At 40.4% G+C, this 26,759-nt stretch overlaps 1 protein-coding gene across 1 annotated transcript in view; it reads right to left on the reverse strand.

Annotated features, from left to right (window-relative positions):
- Window positions 1-3,835: 3,835 nt before the first annotated feature.
- Window positions 3,836-26,759, reverse strand: part of MORC1 (MORC family CW-type zinc finger 1) — a 160,836-nt gene continuing 137,912 nt past the window's right edge. The window contains exons 24-27 of the mRNA XM_052644965.1: window positions 17,581-17,668; window positions 16,040-16,093; window positions 6,774-6,968; window positions 3,836-3,994 (exon numbers count right to left, since the gene is read on the reverse strand). Coding sequence (XP_052500925.1) covers window positions 3,836-3,994; window positions 6,774-6,968; window positions 16,040-16,093; window positions 17,581-17,668 — 496 coding nt within the window. The remainder of the gene's footprint in view (window positions 3,995-6,773; window positions 6,969-16,039; window positions 16,094-17,580; window positions 17,669-26,759) is intronic.

Here is a 26,759-nt window from a genome sequence, read left to right on the forward strand (position 1 = left end):
ATATTTGTGATACACATCATATAAAAGATATAAAAATATAAAATATTTAAATATAAAAATAGCTCCAATAAATTAGCAGGGAAATATAGCCAAGTTGAACAATGAACAAAGGCCAAATTCTAAAATTCAAATGAATTCTAACCACAAAAAAGTGCTCAGTTTTACTTATAAGAAATGTGTATTAAAGCTACAAGTATATATCACTTTCAGCTATTTGATCAACAACATAAGAGAGTTTGATAATTCATGATTTTGGTGAAGATGGGAGGAAATAGGCATTCATATATTGTTGGGGGTGTTTATTAATACCATTTTATGAAGTGCTATTAGGCAATATATAAAATGTACATACACTCTGACCCAACAATTCATCTTCTGAAATTTTATTTAATAAGTACAATTGCACACATATGAAATGAACATATTTGTAAGAATGTTCACTGTTGTGTGCATGTAAATGCAAAAGGATGAGAAAATATAAATGTGGAAAAAAGAATGAATACTAACAATGAGATATCTGAAAGGGAATATAAAAGAAATCCCTGTTAAAATTGCATCAAAAAATATTTAGGAATAAACTTGATCAAGGAGGTGAAAGATTTATATGCTAAGAACTCTAAAATATTAATAAGGGAAGCTAAAGATGATTCAAAGAAATGGAAAGATATTCCATGCACTTGGATTGGAAGAATTAACAGTTAAAGTGGCTACACTACCCAAAGGAATGTACAGATTTAACACAATACTTATCAAATTACCCATTACATTTTTCACAGAACTAGAATAATCCTAAAATTTATATGGAACCATAGAAGACCCAGAATTGGCAAAGCATTCCTAAAGAAAAAGAGTAAAGTAGGAGGCATAACCTCACAGATTCAGACAATACTACAAAGCTACAGTAATCAAAACAGTGTGGGACCGGCACCGAAACAGACACATGGATCAATGGAACAGAACAGACAGCCCAGAAATAAGCCCAAACGTTTACAGTCAATTAACCTTTGACAAAGGAGGCAAGAATATACAATGAAGAAAAGACACTCTTCAGAAAGTGGTGCTGGGAAAGTTGAATGGCTGCATGTCAATAAATGCAGTTAGAATACACCCTCACACCATACACAAAAATAAATTCAAAATGGCTTAAAGACTTAAATATAAGACATGAGACAATACAACTTCTAGAAGAAAACATAAGAAAAACATTCTCTGACACAAATCTTACCAATGTTTTCTGAGGTCAGAATCCAGATGCAATAGAAATAAAAGCAAAAATAAACAAATGGGACCTAATCATAGTTATAAGCTTTTGCAGAGCAAAGTGAAGTGAAGTGAAGTCACTCAGTTGTGTTTGACTCTTTGCAACTCCATGGACTGTAGCCCACCACACTCCTCCATTCATGGGATTTTCCAGGCAAGAGTACTGGAGTGGGTTGCCATTTCCTTCTCCAGAGGATCTTCCCGACCCAGGGATCGAACCCAGGTCTCCCGCATTGTAGGCAGACACTTTACTGTCTGAGCCATCAGGGAGTCCTTTGCAGAGCAAAGGAAACCATAAACAAAACCAAAAGAAAACCTATGGACTGGGAGAAAATATCTGCAAATTATGTGACCAACAATGGCTTAATTTCCAAAATATACAAACAGCTCATACAACTCAACAACAGCAAAAAAATTAACCAATCAAAAAATGGGCAGAAGACCTAAATAGACATTTATCCAAAGAAGAAATACAGATGGCAGTAGGCACATGAAAAGATACTTAATATCACTGATTATTAGAGATATGCAAATCAAAACTACAATGAAGTACCACCTCACATCAGTCAGAACAGCCATTACTAAAGAACGAATGCTGGAGAGGGTGTGGAGAAAAGGGAATCCTCCTACACTGCTGGAGGGAATGTAAATTGGTGCAGCCATTATGGAAAACAGAATGGAGATTCCTTAAAAAAACTAAAAATAGAATTGCCATATGATCCAACAATCCCATTCCTGGGCATATATTTGGACAAAACTATAATTCAAAAAGATACACACACCTCCGTGTTAACAGCAGCACTATTTGCAATAGCCAAGACATGGAATCAACTTGTTTATCAACAGATGACTGGATAAAGAAGATGTACTACAAATACACACAATATTACTCAGCCATAAAAGAATGCAACAAGGCCAACTGCAGCAACATGGACGGAGCAAGAGATTATCATACTAAGCAAAGGAAGTGAGAAAGAGAAGGACAGATACCATGTATCACTTATAGGTGGGACCTGAAATATGAATTTACCTATGAAATAGAAACAGACTTACAGACATACAGAACAGATTTATGGTTGCCAAGGGAGGAGAGGGGTGGGGAAGGAATGAACTGGAAGTCTGAGATTAACAAATGCTAACTATTATATATATGTATAACTGAATCACTTTGCTGTACACTAGAAACTAATAAAACATTGTAAATCAACTATACTTTTAATAAAATTAATTAAAAAAGAATGAAAAGCACAAGCCTTATAAAAGAGAAAAAAAGAAAAATGTAAATGTCCCTCATAAAATGTATATTTACATAAAATAAATTTTGGTGTACCTATAGAATGGAATAATAAGGAGCAGTTTAAAGATGAGATAGTCCTACATGTACTAATTCTGATATGGAATGATCTTGAAGATAAATTAAGTGCCAGGTCCATTTAACCTCTCGTCTCTGCTCTATTCCATCGTAGTTGTTCAGGCAGAGGGAGTGAAAATGGGAAGATAAATTAAGTGGGAAAAAAACAACAGCATTTTTGGATGCTACTACATCCATATTTATATCCATACAATAATTTATAAAGTTTTATATACATTGACTGATTTTGGATGAATTCATAAGTAACTGTTAAAAGCATGCCTCTCAAGAAGAGTAATTAAGCAGCTAAAGGCAAGAATGTTGTAAAAACTTTCACCATATTCCATTTCACCTGTTTTCAATTTTGTACCACAGGGCTTCCCTGGTGGCTCAGATGGTAAAGCATCTGTCTGCAATGCAGGAGACCCGGGTTCAGTCCCTGGGTTGGGAAGGTCCACTGGAGAAGGAAACGGCAGCCCACTCCAGTATTTTTGCCTGGAAAATCCCATGGACAGCGGAGCCTGGTAGGCTACCATCCGTGGGGTCGCAAAGAGTCGGACGCAACGGAGCAATTGTACTACATATGTGTACATAAAAATAAAATTATACAATTACACAAACTATTAAATGTTTTATTGCTTTTATCCAAAGTTGCAAACATTTCTAAACAAAAGTTATCAAGGAAAATGTACAATTCTTACATATATGTGTAGTATGTATTCACATTATACCTAGAAGATTGTTTCTTTCTGTAACTCAATAATAAAATTATCATATAAAATATATCTCAATGTTGTTTTGGGAATGTATATTACCTGCTTTACTGAGTGCTGACTGTAGTGGAGAAGGGGTATAATGTCTTTATTTTTCAACTGAAGTTTCATAAGGAGGTGATTCTGTAGTCCTTTGCGTATTGCTCTTAAGAACCATGCTTTTACAATCTTTTTAGTGAAAACAAAATATAAGCCTAAAAGACATATCTTTCTTAGTAGCTCACATGAGAATTAGAGAACTCTGGAAATGGTTTCTGAAAGAACAGGAATAGTTACAGAACAGAACTGGTAAATATGCAAATTATAACTCAGTCTCCATTTTTAAAATACAAAATTTTCTTACCATTAAACAAGGTGAACTTTACAATAACAAGAACAGAGGAGATTTCTCTTTTAAAAAAATCTTCCTTTCTTATTAGCATTTTAAAAAAGGGAATGCCTTTTTCAACTTCTAATTTTGAGAAATATTTTCCTTTTTTTCTAAAAGGAGACGATACCCTGTATCTGTAGTCACTTTATTTACAAAAGCCTTCTGAAAAAGGAGATTATCTTCTTTCAGCAAAGCTTCTAAATAAGCATCAATCTGCTCCAGATCTCCGGCTGGACCACCCTGGAAAAGAGAAGCAGCAGTCACAACTGGGGAAGAAGCTACAGGGTTCAGCCCGGTTGTCTGGGTGACCTTGGACCAGTCTTCCCTACGAATCATGTAGCAACAAAACCCAGTTTGCATCTGAATAACGCTTTTAACCTTTTGAAATGATTTTGCATTTAATCTCATTTTATGTTCACAAGTGGTTAGGACCTTGGATCTTTTTCTTCTTCTTCTGTAGTGGAGGTTGTTTAACTGTGGTCTTTTTTTTTCCCCTTTGATTTAATTACTTGTCATATTCCAAAAGCCCCTACTCATCTCATTTTTGTCTCTCTGTGTGTGTTATAGGCTCTCCTCTTAGGGATGACTGAGGATGAGATGGCTGGATGGCATCACGGACTCAATGGACGTGAGTCTGAGTGAACTCCGGGAGATGGTGATGGACAGGGAGGCCTGGCGTGCTGCGATTCATGGGGTCGCAAAGAGTCGGACACGACTAAGCGACTGAACTGAACTGAACTTCCATCTTAAAATCCATGAATTTTGAGTCTTAGAGGCAAAACAGATGGGTAGGCAAATTCTGACTTCTCTGTTTCTCCTCTTTCCTCTGCAGCATCTTCCCCCATGGCCTTGGGCTTGCTGCCCTGATCTGTCCCCCCTTCCCTTTCTCTGCCTCTTTCTCTCAGTACTCTATTGGGGTAATCTCAAGCTCTCCTTTCCTGAGTTTCTTGATCCATGAACAGTTGGACAAATGCTCCCTCTTTCCCTAAATCACAGTCCCCCAGGTCCAACCACAGGATCAACCTGCTCTCCAACTGAGCTTATGGATAGGAGAATTTTTAGGAAGGATCTTTCGGGAATAATCCTGATGTTATCACTGTTTCCATGTATCTGGCACTACGGTAGTTTCTCCATCCCTCATCTGGTTCCATTAAATGTGTTGTTTGCTTTGTTCCTTTTGCCCTAGACTTGTTCAGTCCTCTAACAAGTCTGCACTATACTGCATTCCAGCTTTGTAACTAGGACCCTGTTTCTGCAGATGGGTTTCCATGATGCTGATATTCACTAGGGTTTCAAAGTATTCACAGACCCTGAGGCAAGCCCTGTGTGACCCTTTCTGACACTAACAGCTCTCAACCTGTTCAGTCTGGTCTAATTCCCTGGCTCCTGCTTTCTACCCAGCAGGCCAGACTTCCTCCTAGGACTCCAGGTTGGTTCTTGTTCTCAGCTTCTTCATGAGTCGCCCCAACAGACTGCTCCAGGTCCATTTAACCTCTCGTCTCTGCTCTATTCCATCGTAGTTGCTCAGGCAGAGGCAGTGAAAATGGCAATTTCATCTAGGGAAAGCAGGAGCCCTTTGAGCACCTCTCCAACAATACTGGATAAAGCATTTCATATAATGTGGCTAAAGCCCTTCACCTCTTTTCTAAAGTTTTTGAATAAAGCAAATTAAGTTAGAGATGATATACTTACTTTGGTTACTTTGAGGAAACCTAGGGTCTGACACAGAAAGAAGAGTAAACTACTATTCTTTCATTAATTTTTTCCTAGCTGAACAGATTTGCTATTATGAGACCCAATAGTTTTTATGAACTTTCTTGATAGAGAGCCGTATTCTATTACTGTGATGAAGAACTTTGGTCTTTATAGTTTTTCTTGTTAGGGAAACAACAGGCATCACTGAACCCTATCGTGTGTGGACCTGGTTCACCAGCAAGGCCGTGCTCCAGGCCGAACTCTCTGTGGGAGACAGCTCCTGCCTTCTCACCCTGCATGGCCCAGGAAGGACCTGTCTCCTGTCCCAGACTCAGGGCCGATGTCAGAATTTTCTGTGCAGCCCAAGACAATTTTCTCCCCCTTCAGACCCTGTTCCGTATATTTTTAAAGCAGGTTTTATGATATCTAAGGATCTTCCAGGTTGCCATGACAATGATCTGAGCCAAAGGCTGGGTGTGAAGCAGCCCCAAGAGCGTGCCGGTGTCCACCCCCAGGGCTGGGGAAGCAACACGATCTGCGGTGCTGAGTGTGCGATGACAAATTGCTCCAGACACAGACCTGCCCCGAGGGCCTCCACAAAGCTCTCTGAGCCCCTCTTAGGGATCTTTCCTAGGAGTCCCACTCAACCACCTTTATTTATACCCCGAGAAAAGCTGAGCAACACAGACATAGTTCCTGGGCTCACTGCTGATTTCACAATTTATTTTTTTAGCATCTACAGAGAGACTTTTTCAACATTGGCTATATATATTTGAATTTTTGATAGATTCTTCCCAGCATTTCTGTATACTGTAATCAAAGACAGACTGTTCCTTACTGACCCAGTCTATCACAGAAGCCCAATTCTTTATGTATTTAAATACATAAAAACAAACAAGAGGAACAGTAATTCATACTTACATGATATTTCCTGATTTCTCTAACCTTGCCTCTAAGATTAGAAAAGTCTATTTTTTAACCTATATATTAGGATAAAAATTAAAATCTTTTCAGTTGTCTGAAAAAAAATTTTTTTAATTCCTACCAGAAATAAGCTAATGAGAAGACAGAATAATTGAAATATATCAACAGCCCAAAGCTTCTGATTTTTTTTTAGGGAAAAAATAATAGGCCTTTGAACAATGTTCTAACTTGTACTTTTAAGGCTCATTTATTTGTGATTTGCAGGTCCTACGGAGAGTGAGGGCTACAGTAAGTGACCCGTCCACTCAGTATGTGGACGACGATGTCAGGAGAGGAAGTCAGCCCAGGGCTCTCTCCACAGCATGTGTTCCTACTAATCAAACAACACTTCACTACTTACCAGCTGAAGCTTCTGCAATAATACTGCCAGTTTTACACGAAGCTTATTCAGTTTATCTTCAGTAAGTTTTCTTTTTTTTTCACATTGTCCGAGAGATACTTCATTAACCATTTCTCTTTGGTTTGCATCGCAGATAACAGACTGAATTTTGGTCTTTAGTTTTTTTTCATATTGGACCATGTAAACATCACGGATCTGGGAAAGTTTTTAAAACAGTTTTAGTATATTTTAAAAATGTTACTTTCCCCTTCATATCACAATTCTACACATCTGTCTCTATATGTATGTACTCTGGGTAGTCTACGTTTAAGATAGACTGATCCCTTAAGGAACTGACAATCTGATGGAAGAGGAAGAGAAAGGAGGAAAAATGTGCAACAGTCTAGTAACTATAATGTGAGTGGGCACACAAAGGTTGGCTCAGAAACCCTTGCTTTGAAATGAAGAAGAAACTGAGTAACGGTTGGATTTGTTCTCCCAACAGGGCCACCATATTCTTCAGGGCACAAAGGGACAGGCGCCTGTGCCCCCTCTCCATAGCAACAGCAGAACAGCCAGCAACTTGGGGTTTCCAGACAGATTCTGTATTGTCTATGACTCAAATCTGTAGCATCTGAAAAACATAGATGCTACAATAAGAGGAATTCCTAGTTTGTCACTCTCCTTGGGTTGTTTATGACAGAAAGACTATGGTTATCTACTAACATGTATGACCTTTGCTGATTCAAGAGCCTTGGTGATTTTCCAGGAGCTCATATTTATTATGCCTGAGACACTTACAGGGCAGAGAGAAGGCATGGAGCAGCAAATGCTTCAATTTCAAAATGACATTAATTGCCTGTATCAACATTCTGAGGAGGCCAGGGGGTATTCTGAGAACAGAGATAGAGGGCAAATTCTGTTTTGACAAACATTTGAATGCTTCTGCAATAAAGAGATTTCTGTGTTCTAACAGGCTGGGTTGCCAGGAAAATTGTAAGGTAGCCGTGTTTGTTTTCCACCACACTCACTACACATGCAGGCTCTTTCCCAGCACCGTCCATGTTATCTCCTTTCAGCACTCCTTGACCTCACACACAATTCTCCTTTTTCTATAAAATTCTTTAAACAAACAAACATCCCTAAGTACACTGAATTCTGTTTAATAGTCACTGACTACTTCCTAAATTCAAGGCACTGAATTTTATAATAGTGATGAAGAGATATACAGGGTTCAGTCTTTGCCCTCAACAACCTTCTAGTCTATAGAATAGGAGAATACAAGTATGTGAATATTATATCTTATGGGAGAAAATGGACTGTGCCCCAAGTAAGGCACAGATATTACTAAAGTAGAGAGGAGGGTGAGGAGTCTCCATTAAATTGAAGAGCATTAAAGTCCTGACTTAAGGTATTTGAGTTAGGCTGACATCAGCAATTTATCCCTAAAGGTAAACTTCCATGTGCTATTAACTGAGGGGATATTTGGGAGTGGGGACCCAAATACCACTCCAAAGTGGCAAACATTGGCCATATATACACGTATTTACACACATACATACACTCACATATATCATGTGTGGTATTAAAGGCAAGACTTCATTTTGAGATCAATAGATTACCATGTAAGGAAATCTTAGATGTTTTAGAGACTTACATTGCCTGGATGTTTGTGTGAGGGATGTTTGTGTGAGACTCTGAAATCCTTGACCTGGCTTTCCCTCTTCTTCCCTTACTTCCTAAACTCTAGCCCTCGATCTTCCTGGTATACACCAAGCTCTCTCTTGTCACAGGCCCTCTTGCACTTGCTGCTTTCTTTGTTCAGTAAATTCAGCTCCAGGTCTACACAAGGCTCCTTCCTGGCCTCAACCAGTATTAAAACATGGCTCAGATATTCCTTGCTCTCTGTATCTGAAATAGCCTCCTCTTCCCCAACACACCAAGACTGTCTATCCCCTGGGCTTGCACAATTATTTTACAGCACATCACACTGGATATTTATTTATGTCTTATTTAAGTGTGTATTATCTATCTTTCCCTTTGGAATGTAACCTCAGTGTAAAAAGAAAAAATGAAAACTTGTTTCATGCACCTTTATTTCCAATGCCACAGGAAACTAAACAGTAAAGAGTTGGGACAGCAGATGTTCAGCATTCACCAGCAAGGGGTTTTTACGCATGTGGGCCAATCCTGCCTTGAAAAACAGGCTACATTCTGAGATCTTGGAGGGGAAGCAATTTTTGAAAATCCTTCCTTCAACCTACAAGAAGCTGATGGCTTACAACTAAGGCAACCACCACCTCCTCCAGAAAGCATCATAGATACTTCCGGTGGAGGCTTCTGTCAAATTTAGGAAGTGAGATCTCCCACGGCCTGAAGGGAGAGCAGGGTAAATAATGCACCACACTGGGAATAATGACGGCAGAGTGCTGGCGACGGAATGAAACACCAACACTGCAGAGTGGTTTGAATCTTTATATTTTAACACTTGCTTTTTACAGCTGCTTTATTTTATATCCCTAGCACAACAACCTACAGGGCAAGCTGCCAAGCACTATGATTCAGAGACTATACAGTGCGCAGGCGCAGGGCGAGATAACCTTTACCTTGACTTATTTACTGCAGCTAAGACTGTGTTTTGGGGAACTTCTTTATCAACTTAGAATCCGTTTTGTCCCAGGGTCTGTTCCTTTTGAGGAATCAGAGAAACATCCTTGTGTGCAAGAAATGTTCTTTTCCCACGGGAACAAACAGGATTCTTAGCTGAACATCTTGTTTGCAAGAATGTTCAGCCCTGGTTGAGAGTCTCGTTTGCAAGCACTTCTCAACCTTCCTTAAACCTAGTTCCCTACACTGGGCAGAACATCTCGTTTGCAAGATTGTTCAGCCCTGGTTGAGACTCTTGTTTGCAAGCACTTCTCATTCTTTATACCTTGTTCCCTACAGCAGAGTGATAGACAGTTCAGAAGTCAGCAGCCAAGTACAGTTCTTAGTTTTCAGAACTTTAGAATTTATAGCTTTTGCCATCCTGAACAATAGCCAGGAAACACTTTCTTATAAAAGGCAACAATAATAAAACAAACCAAAATAGATAAAATTAAAAAGAAACACAAAATATAAAAAACAATTATTACTTATAAACATAATAGTATTGCTCATCAGCAATAAAAAGAAACACACAACTGTTACACTTAATGGATTTGAAGGGAATTTCATTGATGAATAAAGCCACTCATAAAATGACACCTACTCTATAATTCCACTTCATTAACATTCCTCAAATGACAAAACTATAGAGATGGATAACAGATTCGTGGTTGCCTGGGGTGAGGGGTGTTTGTGTGGGTGGCCTGTGACTATAGCGGGCTAACACAGGGAGATATTTGTGGTAATGGGAGTTTGTATTCTGACAGTGGTGCTGGTTACACAAATCCACACACATGATAAAATGAGACACACATTCTACCAATTTCAATTTCCTGGTTTTGATATTGTACTATAATTATATAATTATGAAAGATATAAGCATTGGGAAAAACTGGATGAAGGGTACATGGGACCCCTCTACTAGTCTATAATTTGCTGTGTATCTACAATTAATTTTTTTTAAGTTCAAAAGATAGCACTGTTAATACAGTATAGTTTTAAGAATGTTTATAGAGCACACTATATTCAAAATCATATTCAGTCTCTCAAAGTTCACTATTTTGTAACCAGCAAACTCTATTTCCTTCAAACACTACTGGCCAACTTAGCCAGTTTCTTGATTTATGCTTCTTTCTTTCTCAGGCTAACATCTCCACAAGGTTTCTATAAAAGGTGACAATTTTGACAACTTTGAAAGCTGAATGTAAAAGGACTTCTGGCTGTTTTAACATTTTAATTAAGGTGGGTAGAGAATTGTAACAGGATGAGAGGCTTAGTTCTGCTGGTTAAACTCACTCTTGTAGAGGTATTTGTGGTGGATCAAAAATGGAATTCTTCCAAACCCTATTAATGCAGGATGGAATTAGGATTTGAAAGAAACGATATTCAACTGAGATTTAATTTTCTGCCTTGAATTTAAAAAGTCAGAGCTCTGGCAGCTCTGGAGCTCCAGAATTCTAACAAGTTTGCACAAAGTAAGGCAGGCCTACAGGGTCTATAGATTTTAGTCCTCTATAAGAATATGCATGTGTTTGTGCAGGCAGGCATTACAGCAGAAATAATCAACTTTGATTCAATGCACAATAGTAAGGTCCAGATGCATCAAAGGTTCTTATTGATGCCTCTAGAACATGAGTGGATTGCTAATTTCAAGGATTCTACAGTCTAATTGGGGAGAAAATGAAATACAAGAAACTACTGTAATATAAGGCAGAAAATTTAATTAATGCTAAAATATAGTTTTAAGGTTCTCTCAGAATACAGAAGTCAAGATGAGTTAGTTTCATATGGAGAGACTAAGGTAGGCTTGACATAGAAGGCAGCACTGGCTAAGCGCTACAAAGAGTGGGTAGACACCTGTGGACTGGGGAAATGGGAAAGAGTATTTGGTGGGGTGGGGGGATAGCAAGGGCAAAGGCTCAGAGGCTTGCCAGTGTAGTAGGTTGGGGCAATTCCATTTTGGATGGAGCAGATGGCTTGCAAAAGGAAAGAACGAAAGATGGTAGTTCAGGTTGGGTTACACAGGACCACCAATGCTGTTATGAATCAGCTGCTGTTCTAGTAGTTATGGAAATTGCTGATGCAGTCAGGGCAAGGTGACCAAAGAAGTTTGTAACTGCCAGGGGTCCTCTCTTCATTAAACATACATACCTTAAAGCAAGGTGCATAGTTATCCCCTAACAGATTTCAACAAATGATTTAATATTAATAGTTTTTATAACCATGCACTTAAGGCTACTAGACATTAACAAAGTCCCTAAGATCAGTTTCATGTGAGGAAACTCATGATTTCAATTGTTCTGTATTTTGCTTGTGATCTCAGTTTCAAAAGGAACTCATGGTCTCCTGACTCTCTTTGTTTTGATTCTTTGAATCCCACCTGCCCTGAACATTAAGAGGATTCTGCTGCTGTTGCTGCTAAGTCGCTTCAGTCATGTCTGACTCTGTGCGACCCCATAGACGGCAGCCCACCAGGCTCCCCCGTCCCTGGGATTCTCCAGGCAAGAACACTGGAGTCGGTTGCCATTTCCATCTCCAAGGCATGAAAGTGAAAAGTGAAAGTGAAGTCGCTTAGTCGTGTGTGACTCTTAGCAACCCCATGGACTGCAGCCTACCAGGCTCCTCTGTCCATGGGATTTTCCAGGCAAGAGTACTGGAGTGGGGTGCCATTGCCTACTCATCCTCTATTAATATCTTGAATAAACAGTTATTCAGTCTGGCCTCCAAGACCCAACAACTTGGCTCCACTATCAAGTGTAGACACTGAAAAAATATCATTTAGAACAGATATGAAGGACATGTATATAGCTGGATAAGCTGAGATGTATGACAAACTAATTTGTAGAAAATTTCTAAGTTTTACAGTGTAAATATTTAAAACAGAGTTCCCTAACCAACAGATAAAGATCTTCTGAGAGATCCAGGAGCCTTACTGGCAATTTGTTAAGCTGGCTACCACAGACTTGGGACAATTCCTGGCGGGACTCTGAGCAACCTGCCTACCACATGCCCTCTCGACACCATATCTTACTGTCAGTAGCTTGCCATATACAACTCGTCCTGTAATGTCAAGGTGGCTAGTAAGTAAACAAGAATCTTTTATACCAATAGGCTGAGAAGCTGTAGTATAGCCGTGGTTGTTGCTGTTTAGTCACTAAGTCATGCCCAACTCTTTGGAACCACATGGACTGTACAGCCCACCAGGCTCCTCTGTCCATAGGATTTCCCAGGCAAGAATACTGGAGTGGGTTACCATTTCCTTCTCCAGAGGATCTTCCAGACTAGGGGTTGAACCCATGTCTCCTACATAGCAGGAGGATTCTTAACCACTGAGTCACCTGAGAAGGCTGTAATATACCTACTACAAGTAATACATGAAAATTCTATAAAGATTAACTGTTACAGTCTGAGTAAGAATAAGATGGAAGAAAGTGGGGTCATGAAGAGCTCTGGAGTGGGACAAATCTGGGTTCCAACCCTGAATCTACTACTTACTTGTATTATGACTTGGAATGTTATCTTTCTGATTCTCCATTTCCCTATTACTAACATGGAGACAGTGGCACCTACCTTCCAGGCGTTGTGAGAGTTAAATGAGGCAACGTAAATAAAAGCCTAGTTCAGTGCCTGGCACTAGTGACTCTTAGTCAATCACAGTGTTAGATTCACTGATGAAAATATTAGCACTGGTGCTAGAATAAGATCAAAAATATATTGGAAAAAAGGCTGTCTTTTATTCTAACTAGGGAATGCTGACAGCTAAGTCTTCATACTGAAAATGTTCAATTGCAGCTTTCTCAAAAAAACATTATCCAGAAAATAAATTCATTTTGCAGTTGAACAATGATGAGAAATTGAGAGTTACAATATTCCTTCATTTCCAGTTGCTTATCACAGGCCAGCAGACACTCAGGGAGAGACATCAGAGGCAAATATATCAACAGGGGTATTACGTTTAGACACACCCTAAAATTGAAACACTTTGTGACACAGCCTTTTCAGAAGAAATCTAGATTAGGTTCGAATTTTCATTTCAAGTCTGCCTAGTTACATGCTTTGGGGAACTTACTTCCCAATTCTATTTCATTTATAAAACATGAATATTCAAATGTACTCCATTCCCTACAAAAAGGATAAGGAGATGCCTCTGCTTATAGTTATACTGAACACAACTTCAGGGAGCATGATTCACCTCCCAATCTTTATAGATTTGCATGTTATTATGAGAGCTTTCCAGAAGATGGCTGTAAACATAAGCACTTGGAAGAAGATGCTAGTATGTGAGCTAGTGATGGAGCCGGTGCACCTGTCGGAGCAAACACAGGTGATGTGTCAGTGGAGTCCAAACATCTCAGCAATGATCCTGGTGCCATGAAAAATTGTGGGCTCCATGAAGTATCTGGGAACTTCCGGGGTGGCACTGGCTCCAATGCTAATCCCTTGTATTGGCTGGGCCAAGTTCACACCTTGCAATCTCAGTTCCCTTGAGTGTGAATTAAGGAAGCTGAGGGCACATGATTTTGAGGTATTTCTCCAGTAGAGCCAAAGGACTCTGTGGACTCTCTTCCCCTCCCCCACCAAGGGAATCTTTAAGAACTAGATGCAGAGTATTCTAAGAAAACTGCAAAAAAAAAAAAAAAAAAAGCATCTGCTGAGAGAAAGATTATAATGAAATATACCAAAAAATACCAGTGATTTCTGAAAGGTTTGGGACTATGGATGAATTTCTTAAAATTCCTTTTAATTTCTCTTATTGCCATTAACTATTGAGCTATTTCAAATCCTAAAAGATGATGCTGAAAGTGCTGCACTCAATATGCCAGCAAATTTGGAAAACTCAGCAGTGGCCACAGGACTGGAAAAGGTCAATTTTTATCCCAATCCCAAAGAAAGGCAATGCCAAAGAATGCTCAAACTGCCACACAATTGCACTCATCTCACACGCTAGTAAAGTAATGCTCAAAATTCTCCACGCCAGGCTTCAGCAATACGTGTACCATGAGCTTCCAGGTGTTCAAGCTGGTTTTAGAAAAGGCAAAGGAACCAGAGATCAAATTGCCAACATCTGTTGGATCATCAAAAAAGCAAGAGAGTTTCAGAAAAACATCTATTTCTGCTTTATTGACTATGCCAAAGCCTTTGACTGTGTGGATCACAAGAAACTGTGGAAAATTCTGAAAGAGATGGGAATACCAGAACACCTGACCTGCCTCTTGACCTGCCTCTTGAGAAACCTGTATGCAGGTCAGGAAGCAACAGTTAGAACTGGACATGGAACAACAGACTGGTTCCAAATAGGAAAAGGAGTACGTCAAGGCTGTATATTGTCACCCTGCTTATTGAACTTATATGCAGAGTACATCATGAGAAACGCTGGGCTGGAAGAAGCACAAGCTGGAATAAAAAATGCCAAGAGAAATATCAATAACTTCAGATATGCAGATGGAACTACCCTTATGGCAGAAAGTGAAGAAGAACTAAAAAGCCTCTTGAAAAGTGAAAGAGGAGAGTGAAAAAGTTGGCTTCAAGCTCAACATTCAGCAAACTAAGATCATGGCATGGAGTCCCATCACTTCATGGGAAATAGATGGGGAAACAGTGGAAACAGGGTCAGAGTTTATTTTTGGGGGCTCCAAAATCACTGCAGATGGTGACTGCAGCCATGAAATTAAAGATGCTTACTCCGTGGAAGGAAAGTTATGACTAACCTACATAGCATATTAAAAGCAGAGACGTTACTTTGCCAATAAAGTCCGTCTAGTCAAGGCTATGGTTTTTCCAGTGGTCATGTATGGAGGTGACAACTGGACTATTAAAAAAGCTGAGCGCCGAAGAATTGATGCTTTTGAACTGTGGTGTTGGAGAAGACTCTTGAGAGTCCCTTGGACTGCAAGGAGATCCAACCAGTCCATCCTAAAGGAGATCAGTCCCGGGTGTTCATTGGAAGGACTGATGTTGAAGCTGAAACTCCAATACTTTGGCCACCTGATGAGAAGAGCTGACTCATTTGAAAAGAGCCTGATGCTGGGAAAGATTGAGGGCAGGAGGAGAAGGGGATGACAGAGTATGAGATGGTTAGATGGCGTCACCGACTCAATGGACATGAGTTTGGATAAACTCCGGGAGTTGGTGATGGACAGGGAGGCCTGGCCTGCTGTGGTTCATGGGGTCGCAAAGTGTCAGACATGACTGAGCAACCGATCTGAAATGAACTGATAGCCACTTTTAAAATAGAAAGATCATAAACCCAAAAAACTGTTGATAGAATTTAAAAAAACCCAGAGAGATAACATATTGTCCAAAATAAAGATGTTAACATACAAATGATTTCTGATTTAGCATAGTGTATCAAAGATTCAATGACTCTATTTCTTAAAGACTCCAAATGTCAAATTTCCTGTTCAAAATATAGTCCAATAACAAGTGTTTAATAAGCTTTATGGTTTGGAAACATTTGCATCTTTAAAATTCAAAAAGATGTTGCTTTGTGACATCTGATATGCTACACATTAATCTAAGTCTTGATAAATGAGTGCAAATTTGATTTTCTTTCAAATGTAACATTTGGAAATGTGTATTATTTCTCCTTTGGAATACAGGATCATTTAGAATATAAATGACTACACTGAAAGGAAGCTTACCTGGTTGAAACACATTTTCAGCTTTTTGTTTGTCTGTTCTGGGCACTGCTCCAGCTGTTTTCATAAATGATAACAGAACAGGATATTAACTTTTAGAGAATGAGCTGTCTACAGTTGAGCTACAGCGTGTAAGTATCTAGTAGTATAAACAAAGCATCAAAGCCTAGAACTTGCCAATATTGGTACTATGGGTTTTTTAAATCCAAGTTAAATTAATTACCTACAGTAGACCTCACTTCATTCTAAAAATTATTAAGATAGCTTACATTATACAATATGGTTTAAAAAGTTTGCAGATGAAAAAGAAAATCAAGGTGAGGGAAAGTAAACGATAAATAATAAATAAAGAAGCTGGAGTTAGGATATCATGGATGGGGGCACAACAGCAATAATCTGGGGAGAGACACTGACACATGGGTCAGTATTTAAAGTTAAGAGACTGGCTGAGGTCACCTAGAAACATTTAGTAGAAGAAAGTGGTACAGGAACAAGCCCTCAGAAATGCCAATGCCTAGCAAACAAATAGGGAAGTTGCCAGCACAGAGGAGGGGAGGGAGGGAAGCAGGAAAATGAAAATTTTGTGCTGTCATGGAAGTTACAAAAAGAAAGTGCTCCAGGAAAGAAAGAGGGGTCAACTGCAGTGAGGTCTCTGAGAGGTCAGGCAAGAGAAGTGACTACGGCATTGGCCAGGAGAGTGGCCACTGGTGGCCTGACAAGACAGTCCCAGTGAAGTCGTGGAGTCAAGCTCCATGGGAGAGGACGAGGTGAGAGTGGACGGTGAAGGAGCAGAAGCGACGATGGACTTCATCCTGGATCAGATGAAGGCACACGGCACCTCTGCAGATTATCATGTGGTGCGCTTTTCACTGATACCTTTTCATGTGCATCTATCTTTTCCACAAGCAACACCCGGCATGAGATTGGAGACGGAGCCCCCTAACCTTGTGTAGCCGGTGGGCCTCCTCCAGCCCCGTGAGCAGCTCTGGTGGCCTCGGGCCTGCACCCCTCACTCAGCTTCAGCCCAGCCTGCCGGGACTCAGCAGCTCGGGGACTGCCCCTGGTAAGCAGTGCCACACTCATCCTGTGTGTCCCAGGGAGCTGCTGGTCAAAGTTTTCCTTCTCATCATATATAGTATTGCCACTGAGAGGAGACTGCGTAAATATGGATACAACGTTCCTCATCCTTCCCTGTGATGTCTTACTGATTCTAACCCAATCTTCTCCTTGGTTCCTCATAAAAGGTGGCTGAGGGAGAGTATCTAAGGAACAGGGACCATTTCTGGTGCAGGGAAGGAAGTCAAGGATTATGTCCTGTCTCTTTCCATCTCAGTGACCAACTACTCTCAGTCTGTACAATCTTCCCAGAGTTTAATTAAACTTTGGCCACATTTGTTTCCAATGCAGCTTTAATTCTCAGCCACCCACTTGGTATAAAGTTCCTAATTCACTAAGTCTATTCTAGGTAACCCTTTACCTCTTCACTGAAGATTCAATTCAGAGTATTATGTCATCTCCTCAAAGTTTAAAAAAAGCCAGCTTACCTCACAACTTGCTGTAAGTTCCTCCAGAGATGTGTGGCCAAACTCTGATGGTAGCTGATACTCAGGAAAAAAATACAGAAGAATCTCCCTAGGAAGGTAAGCACAGTAGAGATGGGAATACACCAAAAAAAGAGATGCAGCACTCATATGTCAGAAATAGATCTGTCTCCTGGGTTTTGTGAAGTTATCTTGGCAAAGATAAACATTCATAACTGGCAAATAGTTAGTTTTTATCACTGGCATCAAACTGTTCTACAAAAGGCACTGACTTGTAGTGGGGACAGGGAAGCGGCTGTGCTGTAAAAGGGCAGCACGAAGAATCCTCTTGGGGATGGAAGTGTGTATCTTGGCTGTGTCAATGCCAAATATCCTAATTGTTATATTGTTCTATAGCTTTGCAAGATGTTACAAAACCAGATAAAGGGTACAGGGGACACCTCTGTATTATTTCTTACAACAGCATGTGAATCTGCATTTATGTTAAAATAAGACACTGATTAAAGCAAGCGAGCATGAGCTCACAATGCCCATCCCTAACCAAGCAGTCCAGAAGACCCCTGCACCTACTTGAATGTTCTCCCTGGCAGAGGTCCAAGCCAACACTGCAAATCTCCTGGAGGAAAAGAGGCTGACTGATATTTTTTTTTCCCCTAAGAAAACCAAGGAACTTAACTCTCGGGAGTAGTTTTTTCCTCCAGGACTATTTCAAGAGCTCACACTGGACCCAGCCCTTTCTAGACAGCAATGGTCACTGTCTGACAGGTGCTTCATTTTGTCAGAAGGCAGTAGCACTCTGCCCTAGTGTGGTGACTTTTCTAGGATTAATCACACAGATGATACACATTTCATTCAGGAACAGGAAACCTAGAAATTTACAGCTACCACATCTTAAAAGTGAACAATGTTTTATGTTGGAGTGTTCCAAGAACTTCCAAGGGATTTACAAAATTTTTTCAATTATAAAATAACTTGGCACACAAAGAAAAACATCTCTTTCTCATATAATTTACACTCCCAGTATTTTAAGTAGATTATCGGTGGTGATATTTATTTGTAATTTTAAGGAGATTTAATCTAAAAAGTTAAAACTCCTCAGGATTTCACAGTAGTGAAAGTAATACACACACATACCACACCTCAGAATTATTTGCCTGGCTAGTAAGAAGCTGAGTGAGTAGGAGGCAAGATGAAATGGAGTTTCTGGGTATTTGAGCTGAGAAGAAATCAGCTCAAATAGAAATAAAAGCTTCAACTAGACTCCCTGGGAAAGGGGGCCTGTGGTTAAGAGTATGCCGGTTTGGTGAAGCAGAATTGGTGAGAGGTTTTTAAATCCAAACCATCCCTTTCCTTCCCTAAATCTAGCCTCCTCCCCTCCAATATGAACACAGGGTTGAAACCTCATCTAAGCACTGGTGCTTTTCACATTCGGAATAAATTCTTTTGGGTTTATATTTAGAGATAATCAGCAATCTTCCAAGGAAGTATTTCTAAAAAAACGAATATGTGGAGGTGGTGGCATGTGGTGGGGAGTGGGAGAGGGCAAAGAGGCAGGTTGAGGAGAGACAAAGCTCTGAATCAGTTCTGGATTATTCTCAATCTGTAAAATCTCTGCATCAAAATTTACATGAAACATCATTATAGTCTGAATAATGTCTCACACATGTGTACTATTATGTCTAAAGACAGAGCAGTAAAGAGACACACACACAGAGAGAGAAAGACCATTTTAAAGTAAAACACTTTATATAAAGGTTTTATGGAATCACTTGTTGCAAATAGCTCTTGTCATGGTTGTATTTTCTCAATATCCTCAAGCTCATTCATTCCACAGACATTTCCCAAACCTCTGCTAAAACCCAACCTGTATCTAGTGGCACTTTCCAGAGACTGGCATCATGCCCCCATGCTAGGAACCCAATACAATCTTATTACACTGAATTCAGCCTAGTAGAGAATGCAGACATTCTCTATGAAGCAAACTATCCAATCCAGTGTCACAGAGGCTAAAATGAGAATGCACCCTCATGGTTACCTAAAGGATGGGACCCAACCTTGTGCTTGGGAAGCCCCGAAGGAAGAGCTGGAATTAGCCAGCTGGAGGGGCAGGGGATTCAGCCTGTGAAAAAAGAATTGCAGGCCAAGTGCACTATATGCTGGAGAACTGAGTGTTTTCTGATGGCATTGAGAGCCCTGGTCAGATACAACCACTCTTTCTAAAGTGCTAAAAATGTGCTAAATGTTGCTGTAGGCTTTATATACAAAACTTCATATAATACTCATGGAAGCTCTTTGATTGAGGACTTATTCCTACTTCAATCTGTCTGGTTCTCTAATTGTTAAGGACCCTCATCCCTACCCTGGGACTTCCCAGAAGGATCAGTGGTAAAGAGTCTGCCAGTGCAGGAGATGCAGGTAACCTGGGTTCGATCCCTGGGTAGGGAAGATCCCCTGGAAGCAGAAATGGAAACCCATTCCAGTATTCCTGCCAGGAAAATCCCACGGACAGAGGAGCCTGGTGGGCTACAGTCCATGGGACTACTAAGAGTCAGACACAGCTGAGAAACTGGGCACATCCCCACCCCGACCTTCAGTCTCCTTCTCTGCCCCTCTCCCTCTTGGACCTCAGTATCTAGCTTTGTACCCTCTTCTCCGCATGGCTTCTGCTAAACAGTTCTTCCCTTGGGGATTCTGTCCCATGAGACTGACATAGGAAACAAATTATTAATATCCTGCTCTGCAGTTTGTAAGTACAAACACACAGACCTTCACATTTTCCTTTTCCTGAAAAATTAATTCAGGAAAACTGTTAGACACTGCTGAAAAGTGGGTAAGCTACCAACAATTACAAATGTAGGGTCTGAATGTAGATGCTTAAGAGCTCTTTAAAAATTCCTTTATTTATTGTCCTGAGTCCCTTTGTTCAGTGATAATCTTCAATGACACCTTCTTTTGTTCCTGAGGATATATTTCATCAAACCTCTCTCCACCCTCAAACTTTAGGTTCCCTTTAAGACAGAGATAGTGATACTCTAATCCACAGAAGGTCCCACAAGGAGGTGCTCAGCACAAAACAATAGGAATAAACTGGTGTCTGGAGTATCCAGGTGGATGCTGTGTATTTTGGGGGGACTCGTGAACTAAGTGGGCTTTCCTAGTAGCTCAGACAGTAAAGTATCCGCCTGCAATGCAGGAGACCTGGGTTCGATCCCTGGGTCAGGAAGATCCCCTGGAGAAGGAAATGGCAACCTACTCCAGTATCCTTGCCTGGAAAATCCCATGGACAGAGGAGCCTGGCAGGCTAGAATCCATGGGGTCACAAAGAGGCGGACACAACTGAGTGACTAACACACACACACATGAACCAAGTGCCGCCATTCACAGGGAGTCTTTTGGCACCAGGAACACCCCTTCTTCCCTTGGAGCATTTACTCATAGTTCTACCCCCAAACTTGATAATAAAATCAGGAATTTGTCTTTAATAACATTATCTCTCTTCTTGGAAGCTCAAGACCTAAGTATCCTAAAGATCCTTCAGAGCTATTGTCTGCATCCAGGACTGTGATCTAGGACTAGCTAGGATGCCCATTTCTGCAGAAACCATATCTGTATCTGCAAGTCTGAACTGCAAATTTTTATTGAGTTCAACTACTTGAGCTACAACACTGAATCAGCTCTGTCTCCATATATATGATGACCAGGCTGTGAAAAGCTCCAGCTCAGGGCCATTTCCTTTTCAGTCCATGGTCATATCCTTTCTCAACAGAGTACTTTTTCCTTAAGAAAGATCTTTCTTGCATTAACACAGCTCCACTCTTTCTATATATGAGCAGAGATACATAGAGTTTCCACATTATCTTGTTGTTTTCTTTGAAGCGTAAATTAGTTAATAATAAGCTTGGTCTGGGCTAAGGAGAAGAGTAAGCCTCCTACCTGAGGAAGAGTGAAACTCCCTTCTTCACCTCAGTGAAAAGGCTATAGAAATGACATGGCTCCACTTTTTAAACCCAGGAGTCAAATCCTGATTTTTGACAGATCTCAATTGCTATTTTTTTTTTTTAATTGTGATCTTTTCTTTGCTTCCATAACTGGTAGGCGTACATGCTCAATTGCTCAGTCAGGCCTGACTCTTTGTGACCCTATGGACTGTAGCTTGCCAGGCTCCTCTGTCCATGGAGTTCTCTAGGCAAGAATACTGGAGGGGGTTGCCATAACTGGCAGCAACCTATAAAAAGTGACTTTCTTTTTAAATTTTTTTTTGGCATTTTTAAAAGTTAAGGTAACATAAAGCATACTTGTACTTCTGTACAGGTGAAATCAATCAATGAAGTCTGGCATTATCAAGTTTACATATACAATGATAAACTAAAAAGGCACTACAGGTTAGGATTTATGAGTAAAAACTGTGAGACCAGATTGCCAAGATTTAAATCTCAGCTCTACACTTAAGAGTTATGTTCAGTTCAGTTCAGTTCAGTTCAGTTGCTCAGTTATGTCCGACTCTGTGACCCCATGAATCACAGTACGCCAGGCCTCCCTGTCCATCACCAACTCCTGGAGTTCACTCAGACTCACATCCATCGAGTCAGTGATGCCATCCAGCCATCTCATCCTCGGTCATCCCCTTCTCCTCCTGCCTCCAATCCCTCCCAGCATCAGGGTCTTTTCCAATGAGTCAGCTCTTCGCATGAGGTGGCCAAAGTACCGGAGCTTCAGCTTTAGCATCATTCCTTCCAAAGAAATCCCAGGGCTGATCTCCTTCAGAATGGACTGGTTGGATCTCCTTGCAGTCCAAGGGACTCTCAAGAGTCTTCTCCAACAACACAGTTGAAAAGCATCAATTCTTTGGCGCTCAGCCTTCTTCACAGTCCAACTCTCATATCCATACACGACCACAGGAAAAACCATAGCCTTGACTAGACAGACCTTAGTCGGCAAAGTAATGTCTCTGCTTTTGAATATGCTATCTAGGTTGGTCATAACGTTTCTTCCAAGGAGTAAGTGTCTTTTAATTTCATGGCTGCCATCACCATCTGCAGTGATTTTGGAGCCCCCAAAATAAAGTCTGACACTGTTTCCACTGTTTCCTCATCTATTTCCCATGAAGTGATAGGACTGGATGCCATGACCTTCGTTTTCTGAATGTTGAGCTTTAAGCCAACTTTTTCGCTCTCCTCTTTCACTTTCATCAAGAGGCTTTTTAGTTCCTCTTCACTTTCTGCCATAAGGGTGGTATTATCTGCATATCTGAGGTTATTGATATTTCTCCTGGCAATCTTGATTCCAGCTTGTGTTTCTTCCAGTCCAGCGTTTCTCATGATGTACTCTGCATAGAAGTTAAATAAGCAGGGTGACAATATACAGCCTTGACGTACTCCTTTTCCTATTTGGAACCAGTCTGTTGTTCCATGTCCAGTTCTCACTGTTGCTTCCTGACCTGCATAGAGATTTCTCAAGAGGCAGGTCAGGTGGTCTGGTATTCCCATCTCTTTCAGAATTTTCCACAGTTTATTGTGATCCACACAGTCAAAGGCTTTGGCATAGTTAAGAAAGCAGAAATAGATGTTTTTCTGGAACTCTCTTGCTTTTTCCATGATCCAGCGGATGTTGGCAATTTGATCTCTGGTTCCTGTGCCTTTTCTAAAACCAGCTTGAACATCTGGAAGTTCACGGTTCACGTATTGCTGAAGCCTGGCTTGGAGAATTTTGGGCATTACTTTACTAGCATGTGAGATGAGTGCAATTGTGTGGTAGTTTGAGCATTCTTTGGCATTGCCTTTCTTTGAAGCAGTATCAAATCTCAGATCACTTTCAACGACAAATTACTTGGGCAAACTACTTAACCTCTGCATATCTTAATTTTCTCATCTGTAAAACAGGGATAATGAAACTATCTATTTATAGGGCGATTGTAAGTTTTAAGTGAGTTAACATATGCAGACCCCTTAGGACAGTGCCTGGCACATAGTAAGTCAATAATAAATATTACTGTTGTCATTGAAAGTGATCTGAGATTTGATACTGCTTCAATATTTAGGACTATCTGACAAAATTCAGCAATCTGGATCTCAGTTTACCTTATTTACCTCTTACTAACTAACACAACTCAGATGCACCCCATTATCTGAAAATACTTTAACAACCAGCAATATTATTCACTGCTTTTTACAAAAATCCCTTTCAATTTAATTAAAAGTGTTCTTTGAAAATCTACTAATATATGTTAGACACAGTGTGAAAGATTCAATCTGTTTTCAAAGGAGGTATTATATTTGCAGATTAAACAAGTTAATACACATAAACAAAAAATAATGCAAGATAGGAAAATGCTAAACTGAGCATAATAGGGTGATAAAATGGATGATAAGAACTACCATTTCTAATGGAAGAGGCCCACTTAGCAGTGTTGAAAGGGATAAAGATGATGTCACATTCAAAGTGACCCGAGTGGAGGGGACACTCCACACACTGCAAAGGAACTGACTGCTCTCTTATCTGTGACAAGCAAGACAAGTCTGGTGGACAATCATGATTATAAAGAATATGGTGCCCTCCACACTGTAGACAGGCCACCAAAACCTTCATGCCTGGAAGAATTTAAAGTCTAGTTAACACAAGGACTAACATATGGACCAAACAATATATCAGTGCAGTATAAGAAGGAAAAAAAACATAACACAGAAGGCAAGAAATCTTTCTTCATCGGTGAAATGTAAGAAAACACACTGCTGCTGCTGCTGCTAAGTCACTTCAGTCGTGTCCGACTCTGTGTGACTCCATAGACGGTAGCCCACCAGGCTCCCCTGTCCCTGGGATTCTCCAGGCAAGAACACTGGAGTGGGTTGCCATTTCCTTCTCCAATGCATGAAAGTGAAAAGTGAAAGTGAAGTCGCTCAGTCGTGTCTGACCCTCAGTGACCCCATGGACTGCAGCCTTCCAGGCTCCTCCATCCATGGGGTGGATTCTCCAGGCAGGAGTACTGGAGTGGGGTACCATTGCCTTCTCCGAAGAAAACATACTACATCTTGCTAAAGGCAAAAGAGAAAACAGGTCAATGAGGAGCTCCTTTTATTCCAGTTAAAACCTTGTGTTGTGTGCAATTCTTTTCCTAGTGAATATTTTTATAAAATAATCACCACAAAAAAATTCAAGCCAGTATAGAAAGGAGCTTATTTATTAACTCATTTGGCTTTCAGAGAATTCAGTTGATAATAGTATGATGATTTTAAGTACTAAAGATTCTGCATGTTCATTAGGGAGATGGTTTCTGGGAAATTTTAATTTTCTACTGATGCCTAATTATAGAAGTGGATGCACCTTACAGTCTTAGTACTCTCAATCAGATCATCTCCTTTTTGATCACATGTAACTCATTAAAATGAACAGTAATGATACACTTAGATTCAGAACAAAAATTAGACAAGTAAAAAAAATAAAGAAAATGATAATGTATAGTTGTACATCCAAACTCTGCTACAAGACAACCAGGCAAGTCTCTCCAGGCTTACAGTGTAGAGATGGCAAAGCATGTGTGGTATCTGTATGTGTGTATGTATTACAAAGAGTGTGTGTATGTAAGTGTGTACATCTGTATGTATGTGTGTGTGTGTGTATACACTGTGATTAAGAGGATGAAATTCCAAATCAGGGAGCCTGGACTCAAACACAGCCCTGTCCTTGGTAGCTGTGTAACTATATCTCTGATCTGTGACTTCAAGAGTTACTTAGTTTCTATCTCCCTTTTTCTTTTTGGCCATATCACGTAGCATGTGGGACCTTAGTTGAATTGAGACCAGGCCCCCGGCACTGGACGCTCAGTGTCTTAACTACTGAACCATTAGGGAATTCCCTAGTTTCTTTTTTTCAGTTTAACTTTAAAAAAAAATAGTTAAAAATAATATCAGCTTTGTAAGTTTGTGTAAGGAGCTAATGTATAAAAACCTCTTGAGTGAATGAATAAAATAAAATAATAATGATTTTAAAATGATAGCTATTATTATCGAGAAGGCCTGGTTCACTTGAAGCAATGTTCCAGTCATTGGACATGTCATATACATTGTCCATACATTTGAAAATAATATGCATATATTTATTTGCATAAATAAATGTACACAGGCATATTCATATATAACTTATTGCATACTACCATATCTTAGGGACCAATTGACATGCCTGAATCTTATAACTAGAAAGAATCCAGGATTCAAATTTATGGCTACCCAACATCAAAGATGAGGATCTTACATAAAGCTTCTGATCAAGTACTGACAGAAGGCAAGAAAATGGGTGGAGAATCCCATTCTTTAGGGACTAGACTGTGGGCCATGGCAATTTGACACTGACATCCACCACATCATCGGGTGATACTGGTCCTGTCCTGAGGTCTGGTTTTCCTCTGTTCTATTCCCATGCTAGTACAAGCTTGCCAGCCAGGCAACATGCAGAGCTGGTGGTCACGACTTAGTGTTCAGGAATGCAGCACTCTGACTTCATTCCTTGGTCAACAACTTGTCACTGGGTTCCCACTGGCATTAGTGAAAATGTGTCCTGATGCAAAGTCCAAAGTGGATCCACCTACATATAACAAGAGCTTCCCTCTTTCACCTGGGGCAGGATAGGCATTAGTCGTTATGTTCCTAAAGGATAGCAGGTGGGCCTTCATCTCATGTAGTATAGCCCCGTGGCCCTGGATGCTGCCACAGAGACTTCCCTAGAGCCCAGGGCAACGACAGAATGGCATCCATGTCTTCCAGTGGTTTGCAGCCTACTTTCACACACAGGGGGCTTCCCTGGTGGCTCGGACGGTAAAGCGTCTGCCTGCAATGCGGGAGACCCGGGTTTGATCCTTGGGTCCGATCCCTGGGTCGGGAAGATCCCCTGGAGAAGGAAATGGCAATCCACTCCAGCACTCTTGCTTGGAAAATCCCATGGACGGAGGAGCCTGATAGGCTACAGTCCATGGGGTCGCAAAGAGTCGGACACGACCGAGCGACTTCACTTTCACTTCACTTTCACACACAGGACCCTAGACCCTGTCCTGGGCCTGAGTAGGGGCCTTGGCTCCCTATATATATGCCCTACCTCACCTTTCTCTTCCTACCTGTTTGCATTTTTTGCCAACTCTCTTCTTCAGGAAGATTGTCAGTCTCTGATAAGAAAGTCAAAATGTCCCAAGGGAAAAC

This window comes from Budorcas taxicolor, chromosome 1 (genome assembly GCF_023091745.1).
Source record: "Budorcas taxicolor isolate Tak-1 chromosome 1, Takin1.1, whole genome shotgun sequence".
Taxonomy (NCBI): Eukaryota; Metazoa; Chordata; class Mammalia; order Artiodactyla; family Bovidae; genus Budorcas; species Budorcas taxicolor.